The sequence below is a fragment of the Nanorana parkeri genome, unplaced genomic scaffold (assembly GCF_000935625.1).
Source record: "Nanorana parkeri isolate BGI_ZX_2015 unplaced genomic scaffold, ASM93562v1 scaffold38, whole genome shotgun sequence".
Lineage (NCBI taxonomy): Eukaryota > Metazoa > Chordata > Amphibia > Anura > Dicroglossidae > Nanorana > Nanorana parkeri.
This window is the reverse complement of record NW_017306306.1, coordinates 2,946,436-2,966,539: the sequence shown is the minus strand read 5'-3', so window position 1 is coordinate 2,966,539 and position 20,104 is coordinate 2,946,436. Positions and strand designations below refer to the sequence as shown.

The 20,104-nt window shown below is 46.6% G+C and overlaps 1 protein-coding gene across 2 annotated transcripts in view; it reads right to left on the bottom strand.

Moving 5' to 3' along the window:
* Positions 1-269: 269 nt before the first annotated feature.
* The window catches only part of TARS (threonyl-tRNA synthetase), a 53,538-nt gene continuing 33,703 nt past the window's right edge, over positions 270-20,104 (bottom strand). For both annotated transcript variants that reach the window (XM_018570620.1, XM_018570627.1), the window contains exons 13-19: positions 19,040-19,177; positions 17,213-17,290; positions 16,049-16,149; positions 15,859-15,963; positions 10,390-10,462; positions 3,173-3,287; positions 270-844 (exon numbers count right to left, since the gene is read on the bottom strand). In XM_018570620.1, the coding sequence (XP_018426122.1) occupies positions 696-844; positions 3,173-3,287; positions 10,390-10,462; positions 15,859-15,963; positions 16,049-16,149; positions 17,213-17,290; positions 19,040-19,177 (759 nt within the window). In that variant the 3' untranslated portion in view covers positions 270-695. The remainder of the gene's footprint in view (positions 845-3,172; positions 3,288-10,389; positions 10,463-15,858; positions 15,964-16,048; positions 16,150-17,212; positions 17,291-19,039; positions 19,178-20,104) is intronic.

The following is a 20,104-nucleotide window of genomic DNA, read 5'->3' as shown; positions in this document are numbered from 1 at the left end:
GCGAGTACCGGGAAAAAAAAATATTGGTACTCGTAACTGAAAAACCGGTATAGGTGCATCCCTAGTTTTTAGTAATTTTCTTACCAATTATGGAAATTTCAGTAGCCAGCATTTGAAAGTCAAAAGATGAAGTGTTCTACTGGTTGTCCTACCCTCTCCACTCCTCTCCTGCACATCCCTGCAGGTGGTTTGCACAATGAAAAGGTGCACTTTACACCAAAGTCAGGTCGAACACAAGACATACACAATACTTCAACATTTCTCCTGTTTATTGAACATGCGCAGTAGATTTGAAGCCTCGCCATCTCCTCCCAGCAAGAATTTGTTCTAACTTTTGTAACATTATCAAACCATTGTTCGCCAAGCTTCCGATTCTTTCATTAAAAGCAGATTCTCCTGGGAAGCATTTTCCCGGACAATCATTTGGAAATAATCCACGGGGAGTCAGGGATCCAAGAAGACATACAAGGACAGGATGACAAAATTGGACATTATAATATATAAAACAAAACGATCTACTAGGTGAAAAAGTGTCAAAAATCCAGAGCATAAAAATAGAACTGTCCCCTGAGAGATACATCCCTAATGAGCACAAGACATAAATTAATGGACTTCTTTGTTTTGTTTGGCTCATCTTCTAGCACTGCATTGTAAAGCGGTTATTCCTTGCACAGGGCTGGCTGAGGAAGGAAGGTTTAAAATTCCTCTTCAGCGTTCTTACATCTGGATTCTTTCAGCTGGAGGAGCCTCTCGATGGATTCAGCGACTGTGCGTTCACCGTGCACTTTGTTATCTCGTGTGCGGATGTTTACTGTTCCGCTGGTTTTCTCTTTCTCGCCGACCACTGAAACATAGAAGGAACAGCTGTAGTGGTGTAGGAGGTGCTACCCCTAGTGTGTCCTCACTGTCAGTGCAGGAAAACCATCTCTTTCTAATTAATCGAAATTCCTAGAAAGCCGGACCAGGCGTGAACCTGTCAGACGGCTTCCACGGGGCAAAGGCAGTTAGATGGCACAGGGCATATGCTTTGCACTGATCAGTTATATTTGCATATGATTAAAAAAGAAAAATAGCAGCATGCTGATGTGAACCTATGCTGTTGACAATTTAATATTGAATTCAGGAGCCAGTCTGTCCAATCCAGGAGCCTGCTCCTTTGACAACTAGAGAAAACCTCAAAAGTTAGAGGCCAGCTGTAATTTCTATGGAGAATGTGGCTACCTGGTTCCTGGGATTTGTCCAGCCCTAGTTTAAAATGTACTTGCACTAACTCTTACTTTAGGGCTGGTTCACACCACAAAGTCTGTGTTCCAGAGCGTTCAGCCTCTGGAGCGCACTGGAACGCAAGCCGGCCGGCTCCCTGCGTTCAGGGGCGGGGCGGTGCATTGAAGTAAATGGCACCGCAGCCACACCCCCTGCCCACAGCATGATTGCTCGCTCCCGAATGCGTGGCACATTAGTGCCTGCAATCCAGTCCAGTGCAATCTGCAAAAATGCCGCATGCACTGTTTTTGGAGATCGTACTGGACCGGAACGCAGGCACTAATGTGCCACACGTTCGGGTGCGGGGAGCGTGGCTGCAGTGCTATTGACTTCAATGCACCACCGTGCCCGCTCCCACCCCTGAATGCAGGAAGCCTGTCGGCTTGTGTTCCAGTGGCTGATCGCACTGGAACGCAGACTTTGTAGTGTGAACCAGACTTTAAAGCTGAAGTTTACTTCATTTTCTGTTATGCAGCCCCAGACACATAACTGTCCTCCAATGAGTAGTGTCCCATGTCCAGATGATTGCTGTTTATTGTAGTAACCCTCCTACGAGTACCGCTGGATACCCCCTACAGAACTACTCTTCCAGCAGCTGCTACCAGCGTGAATAAGTGGGCAAAAGTTGTGCTGCTTGTCGGCTTCTTCCTCCTATAGCCCCCATTCATAGAAGTTGCACTGTTATTTCTCACAAAGCAAAGCCACCTGTGAGTGGAGGAGGCAGATGCTGTCATTCATTTGCCCATCCGCCAATCACAGGTCCTTTTTTGCACTGTGGGAAATAAAAGCACAGCTTCCATGAATGGAGGAGAAAGGAGGATGGAGCAGGCAAGTAGTGCAACGCTTGAAGACTCTTCGCGCTGACAGTGGCTGCTGTTAACCCTTGCTGCTGCAGAGGATCGGTGCTGTAGGTGGTATTCAGCAGCACTCTTGGAAGATTTCTTCTCTGTTTAGGCAGCTTGAAGTAAGCCGACATTAAAATTACTACACAACAGAGTTAAAACTCCTAATAAGCTAATGGCCCGATCACAATGCAACGCCATGCGTAGCAATGGATGTGGTGTTGTGTGTTGAGGCGCATTGCATTAGACGGCCCATGAAAAATGAATAAGCTGCAACATTCCCCAGTGCATGAAAAAAAGTGCAGATTTATTGGCAGCACAGCGCACCACAATGCACACACAGTGTTTATGCACTGTGGTGCTATTCAATATGAATGATGCCTCGGTGCACTAATGTGCGTAAGGTGCGTTACTGAGTGCTGGGATAACATGTGCACTTTACTGCTCGCTACTTCAACATGTGTGATACCTTAATCTATGAAAGTGATAGTGCTCAGGGATCGTGGGTGCAATGCTTTGACTCCTGCGTCCGTGTTGAGGTACAGACAATCAGTAACATAGACTGGAGGAAGAGTCAATGGAATACAATTGCGGTGGCGTCACCTTCTATTCCACTAAGAATTAAAAGTCCCTCAGCCATGTTGGTTGATGGTACTTGTAGTTTCTCCATTCATAGATCCCGACAAAGGATCTGTGAATAGTTGATGCGGCTAGTGAATATTTGAAATGTGGGCCATGCAGCCACTACAAATTTAAACAAAAGCAGCAGTCTGCAGGGAGAACCCAACGATTCAGGTAAGTGGGGAGGTGGGAGAGGAGTCGCTGCGTTGCGGTCTGACCATGTTTCATGTTACACCCTATAGTACGAGTGTAACATGAAACATGGTCAGTAAAGTAAAACTTAGCTTTTAACTATGAACTCGAGACAGGTTCACTTTATGTTGCCCATCTTCTGACCTTTCGTAATGACCATGTAATCATGGCACGGGAAACATGGTAAATTCAGCTCCTGAATGCGCATACAGATTAATGCAATTCTATTGGAAGAACAAATCAATTTCTCTCACCAAGAATGAAATTATACTGCGCAAGCTGTGCGTTTCGGATCTTCTTATTGAGAGTGGAGCCTGGATCGAGGTCTACCTCTGCCATGAAGCCTGCATGGTGGAACTGATCCTTGACCTGCAGTGTGAGGAACAGAGGAAAGCTCACAATGAGAAACAAAGATAAAAGCCATTATGAGTAGCAGGATGGTAGCATAGGCAGGGGTCTCTGACACATCATTATAAAGACTCCTACAGAGTGTGAGATTGTGAGAAGCCACGATCCCCATTGTCTGACCCCCTTCAATTCACCAGTAGAAGTTCATAATAGGTCACTCACTTTGATAATCAGAGAGCTCCGCTAATGACTGCAAGTAAATCACTGACTCACATTTTCACACAGGACAATTTATTTAACACCATGCAGTATTCTGTCATGACGATTTTGTCAAAATAGTTTTTTTGGGTAACTCTTTGCATCTGTCCTCATTTCACTTAAAGAAACCAGTGCTATGCCCATGCAAGGTAAAGCAACATAGTCAGCAGAACTACAACCTCACCGGTTTCTGTCATATCTATTTCTGTCTGTAGTGGAAAACTGTTTAATTTTCTCCCCTCACCACTGTGTGCCTCCAAAGTTTCACTTAGGGGCATTGCAGCAAGTACAATTCCTGTCTGTGCGACGCCTATCCTCCTACAAGACCACAATGACTGTCCTAGACAATAGACAGTCCCCCTGTAATACAAGTTGCTGCATCCTCTGTGGTGCACACACCTTCTATAGAGCCAGTTTCATCGGAAGGAGGAAGGGTTAGCCACAAAGTTCTCCCCTTCCCATGTACACACATTTTAGATACACTAATATATATATATATATATACACACACATACACACACACAAACACACACTCCCCATAAAGTCCCACCCTTGCATGCTTAAATACATGAACACACATACTAGGGCCAATTTAGAGAGCAGCCTATTAACCTAGGAATAACATCCTTTGCATGGGAGAACATGCAAACTCCATGCAGTGTTCTGGCTGGAGTCCTTTGGGATTCACTCCAGTGCTGCAAGGCAGACGTGATAACCACTAAGCCACTGATATGTTCCCCATTGTACTAGGTGATAATTCACTTACAAATGAGCAGTGGGGAGTGTAGAAGGGGAGTGTATTATGCTCTACAGTGTGATCTGGACTGCAAACACATGTAACACAGAATCTAGTTTATGATCTCGTACTGTTCACATTCAGCCAAAACTGTGTATTAGTTTAGATAGACACTCCTCCAAAAGACTGTAGGACACCATATTTCAGTTGAACCTTTGCCTCCCCTCCCCTCCTCCCCTAAGCAGCTTATATTTACCTTCCCCTTCATTCTCCTGATGCTCCGTTCACCTGTGGGAGTCCACCACTCGCACGCTTCCACACTTTTCTGTCTACCTACTTGTGTTCCGAGTAAAACTTAATCCTGGATATTGGGGTACACATGACACTGTCCCTTTTTATTTCCCCCACAGTACAGAATTGGTGCCAGAGCAGCCAATTTCTAGGCCTCAGAGCAGCTAGATGGGCGAGAGGGCCCTTAGTACTGTTAGCTCTGACTCAGACCTGATCTACAAAAGGAGGGAGATCCAGCAAGATATGCAATAGGGGCATCCAGAAGTAGTAACAGAATGGGTCTGCTATGCAAACATTCTGGTGTAGAACAGTGTTAAAGTGACACTAAACTCAGGAGTTAAAACTTAAGAATGCATTCAAGTACACTAAAAGAGAACTATGGGGTAACCTTTTTATCCCATAGTTCTCTTTAGGGTCACAGTAGGACATATATTAACGACCTCCCGTGACTCAAAGCTCAGTATATAGCGGGCTATTGCTTGCTATATACTGAGAGCGCCGTAGCCAGGACAGATCCCGACAATACAGCTGGCTGATTGACAGGGGGCTATCTAGAGGCAGAGTCAGCTGTGCCCGCCCCCTCCTCCAGTCAGCACTGGAGGATTGGGGGGGAAATCGCTTCAGGGAGCGGTGACTGACAGGCACCACTCTCTGCAGGGACATGATCTGGAAGTGAGCAAGCGACAGTATGTGTTGATCAATACAGCCGACTTTTTCAATGTCACACGTTGGCTCTAACTATGAGGATGAGTCGAAAGCACTCACAGCATAGTTCTCCCTTAACTTATAACAAAAATGTATCTTATTTGTAATTCACTCGGCTGCAGATCCTCAAATCTCTGAATTGGGGGGTGACACTGTCCTTCCTTCTGGAGGGTGACTACTTTTGTTCCCCATGGTCCCTGTGTGTGTTGTAAAGTAGTCACTGCTCCAAGCTCACTCCTGTGATGGACTACAATCTCATGTTTAGTTTACGGATTTGTATTGAGATTGTAGTCCATCACAGGAGTGAGCTTGGAGCAGTGACTACTTTACAACACACACAGGGACCATGGGAAACAAAAGTAACCACCCTCCAGAAGGAAGGACAGTGTCACCACCAATTCAGAGATGATTTGAGGATCTACAGCCGAGTGATACACAAATAAGATACATTTCTGGTAATAGTTGGGGGACTTGAATGGATTTTTAAGATTTAACTCCTGAGTTTAGTGTCACTTTAAGTAGGGGGGAAGTTCTAAAAAGCCCATAACATTCCCTACCAAAACAAATATCCAGTTTGGGTGCATAAAGTATGTTCAAAAATGTAAAAATATTGGATATTGCAGAACCTGCAGTCCCGTGTTATTACACATCTCAACATGCTATGCTGCAGTTTCTTTCTGTATGATCAGGATGATGGATAAAGTATTCCAAGAATTGTATATTAGAATCAAAGTATCTTCTCAGCAAAGAGCTTTCTGCTCTTAGATACATCAACGTCAAGAAAATAAAAAAAAAGTTAGGCCTGGTTCACACCGCGTTCCTATGCGCTATAAAACGCTCAACATGTGAAAACCAATAACTGCCTATGGGTATGGTTCCCACCTGGGCGTTTTACAGCGCGTAGGAACGTGCTGAAAAATGCCCTACGCCCAAAGAAGTGCAGAAGCTACTTTGGGGCGTATTTCCTGCGCGTATCCATTAGTATACAGCCGATAGCCCTCACAAACGTGCGTTTGTCGCGCGGTACGAAACGCGCATATTCCGTACGCCCAGGTGTGAACCCAGCCTTAGTCACAAGATTCCCCCCCCTAAAAAAAAAACATGACAGGGTTGGGGTGAAACCCTCCATGGTGCAGTATCATCGACAGATATGCGCAGATTAAACAGATCCTCCACTATAATTTAATGTTACTATTCCAATTACATGGAAAGGAAAAGTATCCGTTCTGTTACTCTCTTTAACAAAGTAATAACTCCTTCAAGGTACAAAATGACTAACAGCAGTGCCATCTTGTGGCAATATAAACAAAGGAAGAAATGTGCACTGGAAATAGCGTCACTTAAAGTGATATTAAAATCAAAATGTGTTTAAGCTTTTTCAAATGATTAAATCACTTACAATGAATGCTGCTCCTTGACGTTTCCTGCAGAGTCAGCTGGTCTCCTGAGCACTGGCCTTGATATGCTGTTTTAGGCTGGGTTCTTTCCCTTGCAGGGTCCTATGGAGCCACCCTTGTGTGTGCTAGTAAACTGTGTGCGTCTCCACAAACATAGCAAGGCAAGCCACTCCCCTCCCCCCTGCTACCCACTCCTCCTTCCTTCTGCAAGCTAGTAGCTAGATGGCTGCTGGAGACTGCTCTGTCCCTTGTGAAATTGTACTAAACAGGAAGTTCAGGGAAGCTGAGCTCAGAGAGTTGGAGCTGTTTGAATACTTGATGACTGAGTGTTTAAGCAAAAATGTAAAGAAATACTTTGCAAGGCGATTCAGGAGCCAAAGGATCCAGGCACGCGCCAGCGGACCCCCCATCCCATACATACCCCAGGAGGACGCAACCATCCGCAGACCAGGCACCCCCCTCCATGCCGAAAGCAGCGTAGGGGACATCAAAGAAACCCACAGGTGCTTGCGGAAACCTGGCGCCCCCGACCGCAGCCGCGGCGCCAGCAGCCTGAGGGAAGTGCTGTGACTGGGCGGCCGAGACCCCCAGTCATATGCACCCCCCTGGGACGAACCCACAGGCCACCCCGCCGGAGCGGGGCCGTCGTAGCCGACCCACCGCAGCGGGCCTGCATACGCTCACTGGTCATCCAGGGGAGACTCCAAGGATCCGAGACATCCAGCCTGTCGCCCTGACAACACTTGCTAGAAGAATCTTCTGAAAAAATCAGGAAGAAGCAGGTAAGAATACCGAGAAAAAATTCTTAGCTCCTTACTCCTGACGCTAGGCAAAAGGCAGGGGCCGCCCCTAGGCTGTAATTGGTCTTTAGTTTTTTTGTGCCTAGCGTCCTTCTCCTGCAGGTGGCGATATTACCCTACAGTACATGATCTCCGATCTGTTCCCTGTGTCCTTCAATGAACGGGAGAGAAATGTCACTTTTCATTAGGGATGCACCAATACTAATATCGGTGCAGAGTACTCGTACTCGCCCAAATGCTCCGATACCTAGCCCGATACTTCAGGTATCAGAAAGCCGGGCAGTGAGTCAATACATGCTGCGTGGCTTCCTGATTGGCCGGGAAGCTGGCTTCATGCTACCTCGTCCCCTCATTACATGCTGCCTGTTTAAGTAGACTCCCGGCAGGTGTCGGCGAGAAGCTGGGGAGGAGAGCGGCGAACGTCCGTTCACCGCTCTCCTCTCCGCACCATGGGACTGGGAGGCATGCAGATTACATCACTTCCGGTCCCTGAGCTGTCATTGCTCCGCTTCTGAAGCCCAGAAATAAGCTATTGAAGTGCAATCTGCACGTCAATAGCTTATTTAGAGTGTAAAGGTGATACTAGGGGTCTTTTGGACCCCCAGCATCACCTTAAAGAGGACCTGTCACCACCAATATGCTATCACATGGGGAGCTTGTAAGCTATGTGATAGCAATTAAAGCACAGTAAAAAAAAAATCAAATAAAACGTTAACATTGTTTAAAGGGCCTCCACGAGCACGCACATATTCACATAAACATGCGTCGGGTGCGCCTACATGCGAAAAAATTAGGGCTGTGGAAATTAACGATTAATCCCTCGATTAATCGTTAATTTTTTTGATCGATCAAAATTATTTTGATCGGAACTCACCTCTCCCCCGGCTTCCGGGTCTTCCGTCGGAGATCCGGTGACGTCACGACTCCTCCCCCCTTCTCCGAGTGGCTCTGTCGGCTAACAAAGGGAAGGGGGAGGAGTCCGGTGATGTAGTTGTCCGTGATGGGTAACGAAGGGAAGGAGGGAGGAGTCCGGTGACGCCGATGTCCGTGATGTCACCGGACTCCTCCCTTTTCCCTTCGTTACCTGAACGGAATCACTTGGGCCGGTGAGTCTCCTGGTTCATGACTGCATCGGATGTGAAAACCAAAAGAGAGAAACAAGAGGGCGCAAAACTAGGTCAGCTGACTGCCTGGACCGAACATATCCGGGAATGTATGTTGAATGGCGGCTGATATATTGCTTGAGGCTGCCGCCATTCAACATACATTGTGGACATCCTGATCCTCCTCACAGGCCGGTTCACATCTGGTTCCCAGACCCACATAAGTAAGTACATTATACATATATATTTATTGTTCCTGTCACCTTCCCTGATATGTTCGGTCCAGGCAGTCAGCTGACCTAGTTTTGCGCTCTCTTGTTGTTCTAACAAGGCTAGTTAGACCCCACAGAGCCCTGCTACCCTAGTGAGGCCCCCTCAAAGCTCTGGTGAGACCCCCCTCTGTATGTGCGTTATAATTAATCGAAATTAGTCGATCGATTAAAAAAAAAATTTGATTAATCGAACAGGAAAATTTTAATCATTACCAGCCCTAGAAAAAATTGATCGTGCATCACCAGAGTGAGAGCAACAATTGTAGGGCCAATAGTTCTGCTTATCTCAAAACTGATTACCTGTAGGGGCTTTTAAATCATCTATGGAGTTTTTAGGGTACTGAAACCTGTCGCCGTTTCACAGACGCACAAAATGTTTAACCTGGGCATGTTGGGTATCTATTGACTTGTCATAATCTCATCTTTTATATTGTACAAAAAAAATGGGTATTATATTGTATTTTTAGGGCATTTAAATTAACTTAAAGGAGAACTATGAGATGAGTGATTTCCACTCACCTCATAGTTCTAGCCGACCTGTGACAATGAGACTGTCACATGTCGGCTCAGTAGATCGGGAGGTGAGCGAACACATACCAGGTTCGCTCGCCTCTCGATCCTGTCACGGCTCTCTGCCGTGACAGGGGGAGGGGCTGGATTCCCCTCTCCGATCTGCCAGCGCTGACTGGCAGAACGGACGGGGGAGGGTACAGCTGGCTCTGCCTCTAGATAAGCAGAGCCAGCTGTCACTCACGCAGCTGGGCGGATCCCGTCATCTACGTCGGGATCCGCTCAGGCGTCTCAGTATACCGCGAGCTGTAGCTGAGCTTAGGGTAACGGGAGGACGCTAGTTTGTGTCCTCCCGTTACCCTAAGGAGAACTATGGGGAAAAACACTGACCCCATAGTTCTCCTTCAAGTAAATTTTTCACTAAATATTTGGGTTTGATAATAAGTTGCACTAATATCACGCAACATAAAAATTTGCAACTGCCACCATTTTATTCTAGAAGGTCTTGGCTTTCAGAAAATATATAATGTTTGGGGGTTTGAAGTAATTCTCAAGCCTAAAATGTGGATTATAACATGGGTGCCAAAAACTAAAAAAAGGCCATGGCAGCGAAAGGGTCCTTAAGGGGCTAAACTGTGACTCGGGACCCTAGTTTGGTCACGGACGAGTTGGTTATGGGTCACAACCTGACTGTGTAGCCTACATTTTCCCTATAGGGCATTGTAATGCATTAACATTACATTACCTGGCAATTTATAGTTCCTGTGGCTGCTAAAGGCAGATAACACTGTACAACACCAGCTTTGACTACAGTGGTTAACGGCGGACAATACAAGAGCTGATAGGTCACTGCAGGTTTCCTGTCTATTAAGCCGTCATGTGTTAAAAAGACTGCCTGTTGCCTGGCGACCGGTGACATATTGTATCTCAGATGAAATATGTAGAATTACACTAAATAATATACACAGGGCATTCAGAAGACAATCCTGATACAGCAGGGCTGAGGAAATGGGAGTTACTCTGTGAAAGCAAGAAAATGGCTTAAAATGACCTTTTGGGCGTACTCCTCGCATGTCGGCCCCACAGGCACCACCATCACTTGCTGCGGAGAAAGCCACAGAGGCCTGCGGGAAGAGATCACAACAGATTAGCCGGACTGTGCGGATGTGCAAATCAGAATACAGACAAACAGGATTATCTCGCTGACGTGACTGAGTGCAAACACACAATACACACAAACACACGCATAATCTGCAAGCAGGGAAGCCAGAATGCCATCTGTAAATAGATTTAAATAGATCTGAGATGTATTTATTGGTGAATTCCAGTGAGGATTAAAGAGGAAGGAAAATTATTAACCCTTGCTACGGGCTACTCCACACTGCAAGGGTTAACTGCTTGTTTTCATCCAGGGACAAAAATAATAAAGTTATACTCGCCTGAACCTCAGAGTTGGCCAACTGTCACAGCGCTCCCTCCAGCCTGTCCCCTCCTATGCTGCATGTGGTATGTCTCTCGGCATCCAATACACAGTGTAAAGAACTTGAGGGATCTTAGACCACTGCACCAGAGGGGGAGAGACACAAAGCAAGCCAGCTCGAGGATTAGGCGGGCATAAACTTTGTTCATTTCAGCCCTAGACCAAAACAAACACTTAACCCTTGCAGTGTAGGGGTGGCCCCTCTGCAAGGGTTCATAACATTTTCCCCCAGAGTTCTGCTTCAAGCTAGTTTCTTAAAGCTGAACTCCAGGTATAAAGTATAACGCATAGTTATATTGGTCCAGCTTAGCCCAAGGTAAGTATGCATATGATATACCCATCGGCCCCTGGGGAAGCTACTACGGTGCTGGTATGTCGAGTCCTGTTCAGTGGAGAGTGGCTGCCCCTCTGCTCTGAAAACACAGCGGGTTCCGCGCTTGGCACAGAAGTTATTCAAAAAAAGGCATACTTTAACAATGATTACAAGGTGGTCTCTGATTGGATGAGGAGGTGACATCACAATCGGCCCCTCATCCAATCAGAGAATGCCTTGCATACATTGATAAAGAATACTGGGAATTATCTGAATGGCTGCTGTGCCGAGCGAGCAATCCCCTTTGTGTTCAGAACAGCGTGGAAGTTACTGGAAGTCACTCAGCACAGCATAGTACAGGACCTGGGTGATTGCGGCCACCTCTGCAGTAGCTCCGGCTACTACAGAGCTTTACAGGATGCCCAGCAACTGATCAAGTACTGAATATGCATACATACATACATACATACATACGGATAAACTGGATCGATGCAGGTATGCCAAAATAACACATACCTCTAGTTCAGCTTTTAACTATAAATCAGTATTCAAATTTGGTCACAGACTAGCTTGTTATAGGTCACAACTTGACTGTGTAGCCTAGTTTGTTGGTGAACCCGTGGATCAGTGGTGATTGATACAGCATGCTATGTACAGAGATTGAGGCAACTGACTAAATAGTGAACTAACAAGCGTACCAATGAAACGTTATCGGATACACAATACCACATATCCCAATGTATTTAATTGTGGGAGAGTTAGATCCTTTTTTGGTTTTTAAATGCTCTCTGTATGCCCAAAACTAAGAAGCATCCACATCTGCAAAACTGTGATTCTTGTTTGTTTGTCTTTTAAAATGCATTTCCATGTTAAATCTACATCTAAACTCCATATTACAACAATTACCATTTTCCTCCATAGTTCTCTGTCAGAATAGCAATCATGCGTTCCACAGATCCCAGAATAGCGCGGTGAATGATAACCGGCCTCTTCTTATCATCGCAATCAGGGCTGCGGAGAGGAAACAGAGGAAGATATGAGAAGACGGGAGAATCTTTCAATGACACTCTGTCCCATTCATGAGCGCTCCACTCACCTGACGTAGGTCAGATTGAACCTAATGGGGAGCTGGAAATCCAACTGAATTGTGGCACACTGATGGTATCGGCCGATAGCATCTTTAATCTGGATATCGATCTAGTAAGAAAAACAAAAAGATTGTTGTCACATTTAAAAGGGAGACTATCTTTTTAACCGTGAAAGATCAGACTAAATTCCAAATGACCTTCCCAATGTGTGTAAAGGTTATACGAACATTGTTCCTACACATACTTTGTAATTAGATCTTTATACTGGGGGAGGCATATTTGCTCATTACATACAGTCTATGCTTGCCGTTTACACCTTGATGATCCTGCTATCATATGTCATGTCTACAAATGTTTGTCTGTATGAAAAAATATAGTTGCTCTGCAGTCTCCAATGACCTAAAATGCCCACAGTGCTTCAGGTCAGAGCCTAGGTTGTCAAGCCTACCAGGATTTTAGGTCATTTGAGAGAGCTGCGACAAACTAAAAAACAACCAATAGGCCTTGGATATGCAGGATTTAGTATGTGGAAGAGTAATATCTACAGCAAGCAAAGTATTTAGCTTCAGGCAGCATTGTTGAAGCTTTTAAAGCAAACTTTGGTTCCAGTATGGGCATGTTAAACGTAGATCTTAATGGGAGTGCTGTCACTTTAAACAAGCTGCAAGTAGGTATTCAAGTGGTGCTGAGTAGCTTCTAGCCTGCTCGTAGCTTCTTTCAAGTGACACTATGCACAACGGCTTTTTGCAACCTTCTTTTTATCTTTCTAAAATCTGCTTTGTGTCTACATTTGGCAACAATGAAACGTAAATTCGGATCCTCTCCCATCAAACTATGGCCCCACAGGAACAGGTTTGCGTAGTGTTTACGGCTCCTTAGTAAAAAAAAAAATCCCTGCGATTTATCATTTGGTGACAGCAATACAAAAGCACCATACTTGCATTTCGAGTGGGATGCCAAACGCACCAGAAAAGGTGCATGTCACGTTTCGGGCAGCACATCACACAACAACATATGTTCGAGCATTGATGCTTTTGGAAAGGTGTTAGGGTGCCATTCAGAATGAATGGCTCTGCATCACACAGATGTGCGCTACCACAACACAAAGGTGAGAATAGGCCTATAATCATGTTCTATATCCCTTGATTCTGTGTTTTTGTAAGTAAACTAACCTTTGGTCCATAGAAAGCTCCATCACCAGGATTCAGGACCCACTTCTCTCCAAATTCATTCAAACTGTTTTCAAGTTGCTGGAAAAAAAAATTGTTTTGAAATGTTATTTTCCTGCAATTTCTAACAAACTAAAGAATGGCGGTCTTTTCAAGGCCAGCTCATAGTTCATATAATGATATTATATATACTGTTCATATAATGATATTATATATACTGTAAATAAGCCTGATTTTACCATATGTGTCAACATCTTCATAACCGGTGACACTTTATGGGTATTTCAAGTATGCAATGATGTTGGATAACGCAATATATACTACCTTGCCTTCCTACGAATGGTTTGTCACCTGCAGGTCCCAGAACACTAGCAGCCGGGAGGGCTGCCGGGACCAGAAGCAAGGCGGGAGGGAGGGCTGCCGGGACCAGAAGCAAGGCGGGAGGGAGGGCTGCCGGGACCAGAAGCAAGGCGGGAGGGAGGGCTGCCGGGACCAGAAGCAAGGCGGGAGGGAGGGCTGCCGGGACCAGAAGCAAGGCGGGAGGGAGGGCTGCCGGGACCAGAAGCAAGGCGGGAGGGAGGGCTGCCGGGACCAGAAGCAAGGCGGGAGGGAGGGCTGCCGGGACCAGAAGCAAGGCGGGAGGGAGGGCTGCCGGGACCAGAAGCAAGGCGGGAGGGAGGGCTGCCGGGACCAGAAGCAAGGCGGGAGGGAGGGCTGCCGGGACCAGAAGCAAGGCGGGAGGGAGGGCTGCCGGGACCAGAAGCAAGGCGGGAGGGAGGGCTGCCGGGACCAGAAGCAAGGCGGGAGGGAGGGCTGCCGGGACCAGAAGCAAGGCGGGAGGGAGGGCTGCCGGGACCAGAAGCAAGGCGGGAGGGAGGGCTGCCGGGACCAGAAGCAAGGCGGGAGGGAGGGCTGCCGGGACCAGAAGCAAGGCGGGAGGGAGGGCTGCCGGGACCAGAAGCAAGGCGGGAGGGAGGGCTGCCGGGACCAGAAGCAAGGCGGGAGGGAGGGCTGCCGGGACCAGAAGCAAGGCGGGAGGGAGGGCTGCCGGGACCAGAAGCAAGGCGGGAGGGAGGGCTGCCGGGACCAGAAGCAAGGCGGGAGGGAGGGCTGCCGGGACCAGAAGCAAGGCGGGAGGGAGGGCTGCCGGGACCAGAAGCAAGGCGGGAGGGAGGGCTGCCGGGACCAGAAGCAAGGCGGGAGGGAGGGCTGCCGGGACCAGAAGCAAGGCGGGAGGGAGGGCTGCCGGGACCAGAAGCAAGGCGGGAGGGAGGGCTGCCGGGACCAGAAGCAAGGCGGGAGGGAGGGCTGCCGGGACCAGAAGCAAGGCGGGAGGGAGGGCTGCCGGGACCAGAAGCAAGGCGGGAGGGAGGGCTGCCGGGACCAGAAGCAAGGCGGGAGGGAGGGCTGCCGGGACCAGAAGCAAGGCGGGAGGGAGGGCTGCCGGGACCAGAAGCAAGGCGGGAGGGAGGGCTGCCGGGACCAGAAGCAAGGCGGGAGGGAGGGCTGCCGGGACCAGAAGCAAGGCGGGAGGGAGGGCTGCCGGGACCAGAAGCAAGGCGGGAGGGAGGGCTGCCGGGACCAGAAGCAAGGCGGGAGGGAGGGCTGCCGGGACCAGAAGCAAGGCGGGAGGGAGGGCTGCCGGGACCAGAAGCAAGGCGGGAGGGAGGGCTGCCGGGACCAGAAGCAAGGCGGGAGGGAGGGCTGCCGGGACCAGAAGCAAGGCGGGAGGGAGGGCTGCCGGGACCAGAAGCAAGGCGGGAGGGAGGGCTGCCGGGACCAGAAGCAAGGCGGGAGGGAGGGCTGCCGGGACCAGAAGCAAGGCGGGAGGGAGGGCTGCCGGGACCAGAAGCAAGGCGGGAGTCCCCCCCCCCCCCAGCGTTTTCCAATCAGAGAGGAAGTCACTCAGCACAGCATAGTACAGGACCTGGGTGATTGCGGCCACCTCTGCAGTAGCTCCGGCTACTACAGAGCTTTACAGGATGCCCAGCAACTGATCAAGTACTGAATATGCATACATACATACATACATACATACGGATAAACTGGATCGATGCAGGTATGCCAAAATAACACATACCTCTAGTTCAGCTTTTAACTATAAATCAGTATTCAAATTTGGTCACAGACTAGCTTGTTATAGGTCACAACTTGACTGTGTAGCCTAGTTTGTTGGTGAACCCGTGGATCAGTGGTGATTGATACAGCATGCTATGTACAGAGATTGAGGCAACTGACTAAATAGTGAACTAACAAGCGTACCAATGAAACGTTATCGGATACACAATACCACATATCCCAATGTATTTAATTGTGGGAGAGTTAGAACCTTTTTTGGTTTTTAAATGCTCTCTGTATGCCCAAAACTAAGAAGCATCCACATCTGCAAAACTGTGATTCTTGTTTGTTTGTCTTTTAAAATGCATTTCCATGTTAAATCTACATCTAAACTCCATATTACAACAATTACCATTTTCCTCCATAGTTCTCTGTCAGAATAGCAATCATGCGTTCCACAGATCCCAGAATAGCGCGGTGAATGATAACCGGCCTCTTCTTATCATCGCAATCAGGGCTGCGGAGAGGAAACAGAGGAAGATATGAGAAGACGGGAGAATCTTTCAATGACACTCTGTCCCATTCATGAGCGCTCCACTCACCTGACGTAGGTCAGATTGAACCTAATGGGGAGCTGGAAATCCAACTGAATTGTGGCACACTGATGGTATCGGCCGATAGCATCTTTAATCTGGATATCGATCTAGTAAGAAAAACAAAAAGATTGTTGTCACATTTAAAAGGGAGACTATCTTTTTAACCGTGAAAGATCAGACTAAATTCCAAATGACCTTCCCAATGTGTGTAAAGGTTATACGAACATTGTTCCTACACATACTTTGTAATTAGATCTTTATACTGGGGGAGGCATATTTGCTCATTACATACAGTCTATGCTTGCCGTTTACACCTTGATGATCCTGCTATCATATGTCATGTCTACAAATGTTTGTCTGTATGAAAAAATATAGTTGCTCTGCAGTCTCCAATGACCTAAAATGCCCACAGTGCTTCAGGTCAGAGCCTAGGTTGTCAAGCCTACCAGGATTTTAGGTCATTTGAGAGAGCTGCGACAAACTAAAAAACAACCAATAGGCCTTGGATATGCAGGATTTAGTATGTGGAAGAGTAATATCTACAGCAAGCAAAGTATTTAGCTTCAGGCAGCATTGTTGAAGCTTTTAAAGCAAACTTTGGTTCCAGTATGGGCATGTTAAACGTAGATCTTAATGGGAGTGCTGTCACTTTAAACAAGCTGCAAGTAGGTATTCAAGTGGTGCTGAGTAGCTTCTAGCCTGCTCGTAGCTTCTTTCAAGTGACACTATGCACAACGGCTTTTTGCAACCTTCTTTTTATCTTTCTAAAATCTGCTTTGTGTCTACATTTGGCAACAATGAAACGTAAATTCGGATCCTCTCCCATCAAACTATGGCCCCACAGGAACAGGTTTGCGTAGTGTTTACGGCTCCTTAGTAAAAAAAAAAATCCCTGCGATTTATCATTTGGTGACAGCAATACAAAAGCACCATACTTGCATTTCGAGTGGGATGCCAAACGCACCAGAAAAGGTGCATGTCACGTTTCGGGCAGCACATCACACAACAACATATGTTCGAGCATTGATGCTTTTGGAAAGGTGTTAGGGTGCCATTCAGAATGAATGGCTCTGCATCACACAGATGTGCGCTACCACAACACAAAGGTGAGAATAGGCCTATAATCATGTTCTATATCCCTTGATTCTGTGTTTTTGTAAGTAAACTAACCTTTGGTCCATAGAAAGCTCCATCACCAGGATTCAGGACCCACTTCTCTCCAAATTCATTCAAACTGTTTTCAAGTTGCTGGAAAAAAAAATTGTTTTGAAATGTTATTTTCCTGCAATTTCTAACAAACTAAAGAATGGCGGTCTTTTCAAGGCCAGCTCATAGTTCATATAATGATATTATATATACTGTTCATATAATGATATTATATATACTGTAAATAAGCCTGATTTTACCATATGTGTCAACATCTTCATAACCGGTGACACTTTATGGGTATTTCAAGTATGCAATGATGTTGGATAACGCAATATATACTACCTTGCCTTCCTACGAATGGTTTGTCACCTGCAGGTCCCAGAACACTAGCAGCCGGGAGGGCTGCCGGGACCAGAAGCAAGGCAGGAGGGAGGGCTGCCGGGACCAGAAGCAAGGCGGGAGGGAGGGCTGCCGGGACCAGAAGCCGAGTGCTTTTTGGCTAAAAAGGAAAACCAGTCTATAAATCACGAATGTGGCAGTATCTCCCAGCATAAATATCTGGTTCTACCAGTGCCATCCCTAAAATAAACACTGCATCATTTATTGTAATGTAAATTTAAAAAAAAATAGTAATATCAGGAATGAGACCACATCTTAACAGTTGGAGATTGATCTGCTGTTGTCCCCAAGACACGTAAGAAGCTATTGAAAAATGAAATACACTCTATGGTCATATGAGGACACCCCTTCCAAATTATTGTGTTCAGGTGTTTCCTGTAAAATCGCGCTACACAATGCCAGTTATGGTTGCTGTTAACATATTACAGTATCCTGAATGTGGAGGAACCCAGGGAGCTTTGGAAGTAATCTGCAAGTGGTTGCTATAAAGACCTGGGGCCACGTTTCCAGGTATGGTGAGCACACAGGCTCGTCTGAAGCACAAGAGCAATTATAGTTCCTTTTTTTTTTAAATTACAGGTTGGGACTGAAACATTGTGACTGAAAATGTCATGCACAAAGCAAACCTCTGAGCCCCAAACCTCTCACTGAGAACCTGACAGAGGATCTGATCCGTCCCCCACTCTAGCCAAATGTTAAAGAAATGTGGGTATAGATACACTTTAAAGCTGATCTCAAGGCAAACAGCTAAATACAAAGATAAAATAAATGGCTCTTGGTTGATATCGGCTTCTTATAAATCACTTGCAAAGCAAAACTCAGACTACATGAGGACAGTTGAGTACCCCAAGCCAATCAAAGCTCTAACGCTTTGCACGGTGTTGTCAATCATGTACAATCGCTATCGCCTTCCCTGATGCTGAAGCTGCAGGGAAGAAATGCTCATTTGGGACATGGAGCGATGGACAGATTATGCACACATGGTCCACTGATCCCTAATTACATGTGAATCTGCTTACAGAAGGGGTGAGCAGAAGGATCACATTATATGCTGCTGCTCCTTCATTGTCCACTCACATTCTGGGACAGGCATGAAACCAGGCTGTTTGCTGCATTGTAATCTGCAGGAAGGGTCAGGACCTGGCCGTGCTGTCTAGCAGGGGGCTGGATCACAAGATCAGAATTACGAATCCTTTGGCAGGTACACATTTTTCATATATGTATTTCAAATGTGTTTCCAGCTGTTAAAAATCTACTGATTTGTGCTAAACTCCAGACAAACAAAATCATAGAAAATAGAAATATGTGGCACATAATAGGAGATAAAGTTTACTCGGCATGTAGGGCACAATTAGTCGTATATACGGCATTCTCTGTTGAACAGCATTACCTGACCTCAACATGCCTGCGTCACGCTTTATAAAGGCACTTTCAGCTGCCCCATCATACCTTCTCAGCCTGATTCCAAACTTCAACGTCACCGAGGTACTTCTCTGGGCGGGTGGAAAGGTTTAATTTGAAAGTAAAACCAAAGGCATTGTAGACGGACCTCAGGAAATCCAGACAGCTCATTATCTCTCCTTCAATCTGTAATTATATGGAAGCACAGATCTCCGTCAAACCCCTCAATGCTAATCATGGGCTTTCCCTCCTCCTGTGATCAGTTAACAAGTCATTAAATACAACAGAATACAAATCTGCAGATGTCATCTCATCATCATTATGCCAAAAGACAGACTTCATTTACATCCCAGACTCAGAACAGTCAACGTCTTCCAGCCCAGGCGGCACTGCAATGGGATGAGATGATTTTATTTGGAGCCACAATTCAATGTACTCATCTGCAGTGCATCTCTGGCAGGGTCAGGAGGGGAAAAAAGATCTTTTCATTAAAGTGCAACTCCAGCTTTATTTATAGAAATATGGAGACAACCACTGACTAATGAAAATGCTAATAGTCCAACAGTCATACAGATACTCAGTACTTTCAAGATTGACTGACCCAGAACAATTTGGCAGATCAGGAGTCCTAAATTTACTTTTCTGATCTGCCTAGTTGTTCCAGGTCAGAGACTTGAAAGCTATTGAAGGCACTCCTGCACCTCTTCAGCATTTCCTGATGATTTCTCCTCTGTCCAAGCCAAGGCGCAATACCCGGTGCTTCCAGGTATCTGGGCGAATGCGACCTCTTCCCATGTTGCAGCACTCAGGCCTAGCAGCCCAAGCACCGTCACAAGATGAAAGCTGTAACATCACCACTCTATCTAGACTCTAGGTTGTGAAAAGTGACAGCATCTCTTTAAAGGATGTCTAAAGTAATCTGTACACCTTCTGACATAGATGAGTGGGTGGTAACGTCCCTCCAACGCCATTTAATAGTGCAGCACCACCCATGGAACTACTAAAGCGATGGGAGTCTATGAGACCTGCAGCACTTACAGTATGAGCTGTACTAATCCCAGCATGTAAACCAGTGGTCTCAAAGTACCGACCCGCGGGCCAATTGTGGCCCGC